This window comes from Salvelinus fontinalis, chromosome 35 (assembly GCF_029448725.1).
Source record: "Salvelinus fontinalis isolate EN_2023a chromosome 35, ASM2944872v1, whole genome shotgun sequence".
Taxonomy (NCBI): Eukaryota; Metazoa; Chordata; class Actinopteri; order Salmoniformes; family Salmonidae; genus Salvelinus; species Salvelinus fontinalis.
Genome location: NC_074699.1, coordinates 36,443,911 through 36,455,029, shown reverse-complemented (window position 1 = coordinate 36,455,029; position 11,119 = coordinate 36,443,911). Strand labels below are relative to the sequence as shown.

Here is an 11,119-nt window from a genome sequence, read left to right as displayed (position 1 = left end):
ATCTGTTTTCACAAATAAACATTTTAACTCTGGGAAAACTTCAGCGAAGGTTATAAATTGACCCCTTGTTATAAAAAATGGGTTTTAATCACTTTGGTATATTATTATTAAGAGCATCGGTGGTGTTACACTAGGAGGTCTGTTTTCACATTTCACCGTTTGACCCTAATTTGATCTGACTCAGCTGATGACGTTGTGCTAATGTTACAGTGAGTGGTGTGTTGTGTTGCAGAGAGCCAGAGAGAAGTGAAGAGATGTGAGATACCAGAGAAACAGAATAGGATTAGTAGCGGTAGCAGCAGCGCTGAGCGGGTAGAGAAGTAGAACAGGAAGAGGACACTCTCTCTATGGACTCCAGATCTCTCTCTCTGTCACCACAGCAGCTAGCCCAGTTGCTTTAAAGGGCCAGCAGCTTTAAAGACAGACCTCAGCCAGGACCAGCAGCTAAGACAGACCTCAGCCACAAACCAGCAGCTAAGACAGACCTCAGCCACGACCAGCAGCTAAGACAGACCTCAGCCACGACCAGCAGCTAAGACAGCCCTCAGCCACGACCAGCAGCTAAGACAGACCTCAGCCACGACCAGCAGCTAAGACAGACCTCAGCCACAAACCAGCAGCTAAGACAGACCTCAGCCACGACCAGCAGCTAAGACAGACCTCAGCCACGACCAGCAGCTAAGACAGACCTCAGCCACGACCAGCAGCTAAGACAGACCTCAGCCACGACCAGCAGCTAAGACAGACCTCAGCCACGACCAGCAGCTAAGACAGCCCTCAGCCACGACCAGCAGCTAGACAGACCTCAGCCACGACCAGCAGCTAAGACAGACCTCAGCCACGACCAGCAGCTAAGACAGACCGCCAGAGTTCTATGTCATTCTATGAATACCTGTCTCTTACCACTGGAGATGGGGGTTAAGTCAGAAATGTACACTGTTGCATCACTTCCTGGTGCTCTCTGTCTCTCTCCCTACTCTGATAGGAATTAGTGTTGTGAAGTGCTGTGGTGTTGAGTCATTGGAGGCTGTGGTTTAGATGGTTTTAGCATTGTAAGGCTAGATAGCAGCCTGTCTGGGGCTCACAGTCACTGAAAGTAACAGAGATGTTGTACCGTAGGTTCTTTGATGTCCAAGGCCTCTCCAAGAAGTTAAAGTGTCGGCGAGGACTAGAGGTAGGTACAGCAGGAGGACAGGGGTAGAGGACATGGGTAGAACCAGTAGGAGGACAGGGGTAGATACAGTAGGAGGACAGGGGTAGAGGACAGGGGTAGAGGCCAGGGGTAGATACAGCAGGAGGACAGGGGTAGGTACCGTAGAAGGACAGGGGTAGGTACAGCAGGAGGACAGGGGTAGAGGACAGGGGTAGATACAGCAAGAAGACAGGGGTAGAGGACAGTAGGAGGACAGGGGTAGGTACAGCAGGAGGACAGGGGTAGGTACAGCAGGAGGACAGGGGTAGGTACAGCAGGAGGACAGGGGTAGAGGAGAGGGTAGGTACAGCAGGAGGACAGTGGTAGGTACAGCAGGAGGACAGGGGTAGGTACAGCAGGAGGACAGGGGTAGGTACAGCAGGAGGACAGGGGTAGGTACAGCAGGAGGACAGGGGTAGGTACAGCAGGAGGACATGGGTAGGTACAGCAGGAGGACAGGGTAGAGGACAGGGGTAGAGGACAGCAGGAGGACAGGGGTAGAGGACAGCAGGAGGACAGGGGTAGAGGACAGGGGTAGGTACAGCAGGAGGACAGGCGTAGAGGACAAGGGTAGATATAGTAGGAGGACAGGGGTAGGTACAGCAGGAGGACAGGGGTAGATACAGTAGGAGGACAGGGGTAGGTACAGGGGTAGGTACAGCAGGAGGACAGGGGTAGGTACAGCAGGAGAACAGGGGTAGATACAGCTGGAGGACAGGGGTAGGTACAGCAGGAGGACAGGGGTAGGTACAGCAGGAGCACAGGGGTAGGTACAGCAGGAGCACAGGGGTAGGTACAGCAGGAGCACAGGGGTAGGTACAGCAGGAGGACAGGGGTAGATACAGCAGGAGGACAGGGGTAGGTACAGTAGGAGGACATGGGTAGATACAGCAGGAGCACAGGGGTAGGTACAGTAGGAGGACAGGGGTAGGTACAGTAGGATGACAGGGGTAGGTACAGTAGGATGACAGGGGTAGGTACAGCAGGAGGACAGGGGTAGGTACAGCAGGAGGACAGGGGTAGATACAGCAGGAGGACAGGGGTAGGTACAGTAGGATGACAGGGGTAGGTACAGTAGGAGGACAGGGGTAGGTACAGTAGGAGGACAGGGGTAGATACAGTAGGAGGACAGGGGTAGATACAGCAGGAGGACAGGGGTAGGTACAGTAGGAGGACAGGGGTAGAGGACAGGGGTAGAGGACATGGGTAGATACAGTAGGAGGACAGGGGTAGATACAGTAGGAGGACAGGGGTAGAGGACAGGGGTAGAGGCCAGGGGTAGATACAGTAGGAGGACAGGGGTAGATACCGTAGAAGGACAGGGGTAGGTACAGCAGGAGGACAGGGGTAGAGGACAGGGGTAGAGGCCAGGGGTAGAGGCCAGGGGTAGATACAGCAGGAGGACAGGGGTAGGTACCGTAGAAGGACAGGGGTAGAGGACAGGGGTAGATACAGCAAGAAGACAGGGGTAGAGGACAGTAGGAGGACAGGGGTAGGTACAGCAGGAGGACAGGGGTAGGTACAGCAGGAGGACAGGGGTAGGTACAGCAGGAGGACAGGGGTAGAGGAGAGGGTAGGTACAGCAGGAGGACAGGGGTAGGTACAGCAGGAGGACAGGGGTAGATACAGGAGGAGGACAGGGGTAGATACAGCAGGAGGACAGGGGTAGATACAGCAGGAGGACAGGGGTAGATACAGCAGGAGGACAGGGGTAGGTACCGTAGAAGGACAGGGGTAGGTACAGCAGGAGGACAGGGGTAGAGGACAGGGGTAGATACAGCAAGAAGACAGGGGTAGAGGACAGTAGGAGGACAGGGATAGGTACAGCAGGAGGACAGGGGTAGGTACAGCAGGAGGACAGGGGTAGGTACAGCAGGAGGACAGGGGTAGAGGAGAGGGTAGGTACAGCAGGAGGACAGTGGTAGGTACAGCAGGAGGACAGGGGTAGGTACAGCAGGAGGACAGGGGTAGAGAACAGGGGTAGGTACAGCAGGAGGACAGGGGTAGGTACAGCAGGAGGACATGGGTAGGTACAGCAGGAGGACAGGGGTAGAGGACAGGGGTTGATATAGTAGGAGGACAGGGGTAGGTACAGCAGGAGGACAGGGGTAGATACAGTAGGAGGACAGGGGTAGGTACAGGGGTAGGTACAGCAGGAGGACAGGGGTAGGTACAGCAGGAGAACAGGGGTAGATACAGCTGGAGGACAGGGGTAGGTACAGCAGGAGGACAGGGGTAGGTACAGCAGGAGGACATGGATAGGTACAGCAGGAGGACATGGGTAGGTACAGCAGGAGGACAGGGGTAGGTACAGCAAGAGGACAGGGGTAGGTACAGTAGGAGGACATGGGTAGATACAGCAGGAGCACAGGGGTAGATACAGCAGGAGGACAGGGGTAGGTACAGTAGGATGACAGGGGTAGGTACAGTAGGAGGACAGGGGTAGGTACAGTAGGAGGACAGGGGTAGATACAGCAGGAGGACAGGGGTAGATACAGCAGGAGGACAGGGGTAGGTACAGCAGGAGCACAGGGGTAGATACAGCAGGAGGACAGGGGTAGGTACAGTAGGAGGACAGGGGTAGATACAGCTGGAGCACAGGGGTAGGTACAGCAGGAGGACAGGGGTAGATACAGTAGGAGGACAGGGGTAGATACAGTAGGAGGACAGGGGTAGATACAGTAGGAGGACAGGGGTAGATACAGTAGGAGGACAGGGGTAGATACAGCAGGAGGACAGGGGTAGGTACAGCAGGAGCACAGGGGTAGGTACAGCAGGAGCACAGGGGTAGATACAGCAGGAGGACAGGGGTAGGTACAGCAGGAGGACAGGGGTAGGTACAGCAGGAGCACAGGGGTAGGTACAGTAGGAGGACAGGGGTAGGTACAGCAGGAGGACAGGGGTAGATACAGCAGGAGGACAGGGGTAGGTACAGCAGGAGGACAGGGGTAGATACAGCAGGAGGACAGGGGTAGGTACAGCAGGAGGACAGGGGTAGGTACAGCAGGAGGACTTGGGGTAGATACAGCAGGAGGACAGGGGTAGGTACAGCAGGAGGACAGGGGTAGGTACAGCAGGAGGACAGGGGTAGATACAGCAGGAGGACAGGGGTAGGTACAGCAGGAGGACAGGGGTAGGTACAGCAGGAGGACTTGGGGTAGATACAGCAGGAGGACAGGGGTAGGTACAGCAGGAGGACAGGGGTAGGTACAGCAGGAGGACAGGGGTAGATACAGCAGGAGGACAGGGGTAGGTACAGTAGGATGACACGGGTAGGTACAGCAGGAGGACAGGGGTAGATACAGTAGGATGACAGGGGTAGATACAGCAGGAGGACAGGGGTAGGTACAGCAGGAGGACAGGGTTAGATACAGTAGGAGGAGAGGGGTAGAGGACAGCAGGAGGACAAGGGTAGGTACAGCAGGAGGACAGGGGTAGAGGACAGCATGAGGACAGAGGTAGATACAGCAGGAGGACAGGGGTAGGTACAGCAGGATGACGGGGTACATACAGCAGGAGGACAGGGGTAGGTACAGCAGGAGGACAGGGGTAGGTACAGCAGGAGGACAGGGGTAGATACAGCAGGAGGACAGGGGTAGGTACAGCAGGAGGACAGGGGTAGATACAGCAGGAGGACAGGGGTAGGTACAGTAGGATGACAGGGGTAGGTACAGCAGGAGGACAGGGGTAGATACAGCAGGAGGACAGGGGTAGGTACAGTAGGATGACAGGGGTAGGTACAGCAGGAGGACAGGGGTAGGCACAGCAGGAGGACAGGGGTAGATACAGCAGGATGACGGGGTAGATACAGCAGGAGGACAGGGGTAGGTACAGCAGGAGGACAGGGGTAGGTACAGCAGGAGGACAGGGGTAGGTACAGCAGGAGGACAGGGGTAGGTACAGCAGGAGGACAGGGGTAGGTACAGCAGGAGGACAGGGGTAGGTACAGCAGGAGGACATGGGGTAGATACAGCAGGAGGACAGGGGTAGGTACAGCAGGAGGACAGGGGTAGGTACAGCAGGAGGACAGGGGTAGATACAGCAGGAGGACAGGGGTAGGTACAGTAGGATGGCACGGGTAGGTACAGCAGGAGGACAGGGGTAGATACAGTAGGAGGACAGGGGTAGGTACAGCAGGAGGACAGGGGTAGGTACAGCATGAGGACAGGGGTAGGTACAGCAGGATGACGGGGTACATACAGCAGGAGGACAGGGGTAGGTACAGCAGGAGGACAGGGGTAGATACAGCAGGATGACGGGGTAGATACAGCAGGATGACGGGGTAGATACAGCAGGATGACGGGGTAGATACAGCAGGAGGACAGGGGTAGATACAGCAGGAGGACAGGGGTAGATACAGCAGGAGAACAGGGGTAGGTACAGCAGGATGACCGGGTAGATACAGCAGGATGACGGGGTAGATACAGCAGGATGACGGGGTAAATACAGCAGGAGGACAGGGGTAGGTACAGTAGGATGACGGGGGTAGATACAGCAGGAGGACAGGGGTAGATACAGCAGGAGGACAGGGGTAGGTACAGCAGGAGAACAGGGGTAGATACAGCAGGAGGACAGGGGTAGGTACAGCAGGAGGACAGGGGTAGGTACAGCAGGAGGACAGGGGTAGATACAGCAGGAGGACAGGGGTAGATACAGTAGGAGGACAGGGGTAGATACAGCAGGAGGACAGGGGTAGATACAGCAGGAGGACAGGGGTAGGTACAGTAGGATGACGGGGGTAGATACAGCAGGAGGACAGGGGTAGATACAGCAGGAGGACAGGGGTAGGTACAGCAGGAGAACAGGGGTAGATACAGCAGGAGGACAGGGGTAGGTACAGCAGGAGGACATGGGTAGGTACAGCAGGAGGACAGGGGTAGATACAGCAGGAGGACAGGGGTAGATACAGTAGGAGGACAGGGGTAGATACAGCAGGAGGACAGGGGTAGATACAGCAGGAGAACAGGGGTAGGTACAGCAGGATGACGGGGTAGGTGAGTCACCTGGGGGTTGTAACTATGGAATCTGTAGAAGTATTTGAGGCAGTTTGTAAACAGCTGTATGTCTGGAATGGTAGAACATCTGATGGTTGGCAGAGCAGGGAAATATACACATTTCATACTCTAACTTGTTAGGAAAGGGGTCACAATAAGTGACTTGTGTCTAAAGGGTAGGAATGACGGGGGTAGGTAGGATACAGATGGGTTTGGTAGGTCTGGGAGGAATTACCAGCGTGATTCTGGTCCTGCTAGCATCTCCATTTCCACCCGGTGTAAAATATATCCTGTTCATTGAGCCTGTTTTCAGCTGTTTCTCTGTTTTTGATATTGTGTTTAAAGCAAAATCAAAATGCCTCTGCATTGACAACCTTCAGAGTTTCATTCAGTTTGTTTAAATAGCAGATTTGTCTAGGATTCCCCTTGTATTGTGTGTTCAGTTTGTTTACATAGCAGATTTGTCTAGGATTCCCCTTGTATTGTGTGTTCAGTTTGTTTACATAGCAGATTTGTCCGAGGATTCCCCTCGTATTGTGTGTTCAGTTTGTTTACATAGCAGATTTGTCTAGGATTCCCCTTGTATTGTGTGTTCAGTTTGTTTAAATAGCAGATTTGTCTAGGATTCCCCTTGTATTGTGTGTTCAGTTTGTTTACATAGCAGATTTGTCTAGGATTCCCCTTGTATTGTGTGTTCAGTTTGTTTACATAGCAGATTTGTCCGAGGATTCCCTCTTGTATTGTGTGCTGTGTTTTGGCTACAGGAAGTCAATGTTTTAAACATGCTTGTGCTTGATCTTCTGACAAAAGTTGTTCTTCTGTATTAGAGAGTTCTTTTGCTCTTCCGCTGCTTCTAACTGAATCTAAATAAGAGGAAGTGAGCGTAAAGGGGAAGAGACGATGGAGGCTAGATCCCAACATGTGGTTGGGAGGGTGTGGAGACCGTGTGTGTGTGTGTGTGTGTGTGTGTGTGTGTGTGTGTGTGTGTGTGTGTGTGTGTGTGTGTGTGTGTGTGTGTGTGTGTGTGTGTGCGTGTGTGTGTGTAACATGTGGTTGGGAGGGTGTGATGTAACACTGTCACATGGTGTAACAACTTGGAGGGCTCCATATGGCTCCACATTGACATGATTGGTTGACGGTAGGTGGGGGCGGGAGGTCTTGCGTAAACACAAATTCACTTCCTTGACAACTTCCTTCATAACAGCTCTGCGCTTTTCCGCAAAACTCAGGAAGTATGAACGGCCCTGACTTGTGTAGTGGCCGTATGACAGTAAACGCTGCACGACCAACGCAGACCTAGGATTAACCATACAGAGCCTTTACACAGGATTAACCCTACAGAGCCTTTACACAGGATTAACCCTACAGAGCCTTTACACAGGATTAACCATACAGAGCCTTTACACAGGATTAACCCTACAGAGCCTTTACACAGGATTAACCCTACAGAGCCTTTACACAGGATTAACCCTACAGAGCCTTTACACAGGATTAACCATACAGAGCCTTTACACAGGATTAACCATACAGAGCCTTTACACAGGATTAACCCTACAGAGCCTTTAAACAGGATTAACCCTACAGGGCCTTTACACAGGATTAACCCTACAGAGCCTTTACACAGGATTAACCGTACAGAGCCTTTACACAGGATTAACCCTACAGAGCCTTTACACAGGATTAACCATACAGAGCCTTTACACAGGATTAACCCTACAGAGCCTTTACACAGGATTAACCCTACAGAGCCTTTACACAGGATGAACCCTACAGAGCCTTTACACAGGATTAACCATGCAGAGCCTTTACACAGGATTAACCCTACAGAGCCTTTACACAGGATTAACCCTACAGAGCCTTTACACAGGATTAACCCTACAGAGCCTTTACACAGGATTAACCATGCAGAGCCTTTACACAGGATTAACCATGCAGAGCCTTTGCACAGGATTAACCCTACAGAGCCTTTACACAGGATTAACCCTACAGAGCCTTTACACAGGATTAACCCTACAGAGCCTTTACACAGGATTAACCATACAGAGCCTTTACACAGGATTAACCATACAGAGCCTTTACACAGGATTAACCCTACAGAGCCTTTACACAGGATTAACCCTACAGAGCCTTTACACAGGATTAACCCTACAGAGCCTTTACACAGGATTAACCCTACAGAGCCTTTACACAGGATTAACCCTACAGAGCCTTTACACAGGATTAACCCTACAGAGCCTTTACACAGGATTAACCCTACAGAGCCTTTACACAGGATTAACCCTACAGAGCCTTTACACAGGATTAACCCTACAGAGCCTTTACACAGGATTAACCCTACAGAGCCTTTACACAGGATTAACCCTACAGAGCCTTTACACAGGATTAACCCTACAGAGCCTTTACACAGGATTAACCCTACAGAGCCTTTACACAGGATTAACCCTACAGAGCCTTTGCACAGGATTAACCCTACAGAGCCTTTACACAGGATTAACCCTACAGAGCCTTTACACAGGATTAACCCTACAGAGCCTTTACACAGGATTAACCCTACAGAGCCTTTACACAGGATTAACCCTACAGAGCCTTTACACAGGATTAACCCTACAGAGCCTTTACACAGGATTAACCCTACAGAGCCTTTACACAGGATTAACCATACAGAGCCTTTACACAGGATTAACCATACAGAGCCTTTACACAGGATTAACCCTACAGAGCCTTTACACAGGATTAACCCTACAGAGAGAGGTCATCTGTGGTCTATATAAGGACTAGTAACCATACAGCTCCTGGTCAGTAGAGGTCATCTGTGGTCTATATAAGGACTAGTAACCATACAGCTCCTGGTCAGTAGAGGACATCTGTGGTCTATATAAGGACTAGTAACCATACAGCTCCTGGTAAGTAGAGGACTAGTAACCATACAGCTCCTGGTCAGTAGAGGACTAGTAACCATACAGCTCCTGGTCAGTAGAGGACTAGTAACCATACAGCTCCTGGTCAGTAGAGGACTAGTAACCATACAGCTCCTGGTCAGTAGAGGTCATCTGTGGTCTATATAAGGACTAGTAACCATACAGCTCCTGGTCAGTAGAGGACTAGTAACCATACAGCTCCTGGTCAGTAGAGGACTAGTAACCATACAGCTCCTGGTCAGTAGAGGACTAGTAACCATACAGCTCCTGGTTAGTAGAGGTCATCTGTGGTCTATATAAGGACTAGTAACCATACAGCTCCTGGTCAGTAGAGGACTAGTAACCATACAGCTCCTGGTCAGTAGAGGACTAGTAACCATACATCTCCTGGTCAGTAGAGGACTAGTAACCATACAGCTCCTGGTCAGTAGAGGACTAGTAACCATACATCTCCTGGTCAGTAGAGGACTAGTAACCATACAGCTCCTGGTCAGTAGAGGACTAGTAACCATACAGCTCCTGGTTAGTAGACGACTAGTAACCATACAGCTCCTGGTCAGTAGAGGACTAGTAACCATACAGCTCCTGGTCAGTAGAGGACTAGTAACCATACAGCTCCTGGTCAGTAGAGGACTAGTAACCATACAGCTACTGGTCAGTAGAGGACTAGTAACCATACAGCTCCTGGTCAGTAGAGGACTAGTAACCATACAGCTCCTGGTCAGTAGAGGACTAGTAACCATACAGCTCCTGGTCAGTAGAGGACATCTGTGGTCTATATAAGGACTAGTAACCATACAGCTCCTGGTCAGTAGAGGACATCTGTGGTCTATATAAGGACTAGTAACCATACAGCTCCTGGTCAGTAGAGGTCATCTGTGGTCTATATAAGGACTAGTAACCATACAGCTCCTGGTCAGTAGAGGACTAGTAACCATACAGCTCCTGGTCAGTAGAGGTCATCTGTGGTCTATATAAGGACTAGTAACCATACAGCTCCTGGTCAGTAGAGGTCATCTGTGGTCTATATAAGGACTAGTAACCATACAGCTCCTGGTCAGTAGAGGACTAGTAACCATACAGCTCCTGGTCAGTAGAGGTCATCTGTGGTCTATATAAGGACTAGTAACCATACAGCTCCTGGTCAGTAGAGGACTAGTAACCATACAGCTCCTGGTCAGTAGAGGACTAGTAACCATACAGCTCCTGGTCAGTAGAGGACTAGTAACCATACAGCTCCTGGTCAGTAGAGGACTAGTAACCATACAGTTCCTGGTCAGTAGAGGACTAGTAACCATACAGCTCCTGGTTAGTAGAGGACTAGTAACCATACAGCTCCTGGTTAGTAGAGGACTAGTAACCATACAGCTCCTGGTCAGTAGAGGTCATCTGTCGTCTATATAAGGACTAGTAACCATACAGCTCCTGGTCAGTAGAGGACTAGTAACCATACAGCTCCTGGTCAGTAGAGGTCATCTGTGGTCTATATAAGGACTAGTAACCATACAGTTCCTGGTCAGTAGAGGACTAGTAACCATACAGCTCCTGGTCAGTAGAGGACTAGTAACCATACAGTTCCTGGTCAGTAGAGGACTAGTAACCATAAAGCTCCTGGTCAGTAGAGGACTAGTAACCATACAGCTCCTGGTCAGTTGAGGACTAGTAACCATACAGCTCCTGGTCAGTAAAGGTCATCTGTGGTCTATATAAGGACTAGTAACCATACAGCTCCTGGTCAGTAGAGGACTAGTAACCATCCAGCTCCTGGTCAGTAGAGGTCATCTGTGGTCTATATAAGGACTAGTAACCATACAGCTCCTGGTCAGTAGAGGACTAGTAACCATACAGCTCCTGGTCAGTAGAGGACTAGTAACCATACAGCTCCTGGTCAGTAGAGGACTAGTAACCATACAGCTCCTGGTCAGTAGAGGTCATCTGTGGTCTATATAAGGACTAGTAACCATACAGCTCCTGGTCAGTAGAGGTCATCTGTGGTCTATATAAGGACTAGTAAC

The 11,119-nt window shown here is 51.0% G+C and overlaps 1 protein-coding gene across 2 annotated transcripts in view; it reads left to right on the top strand.

Annotated features, from left to right (window-relative positions):
- The first annotated feature begins 1,007 nt into the window (after positions 1–1,007).
- The window catches only part of LOC129834797 (A-kinase anchor protein 13-like), a 109,334-nt gene continuing 99,222 nt past the window's right edge, over positions 1,008–11,119 (top strand). For both annotated transcript variants that reach the window (XM_055900083.1, XM_055900082.1), the window contains exon 1: positions 1,008–1,174. In XM_055900083.1, coding sequence (XP_055756058.1) covers positions 1,106–1,174 — 69 coding nt within the window. In that variant the 5' untranslated portion in view covers positions 1,008–1,105. The remainder of the gene's footprint in view (positions 1,175–11,119) is intronic.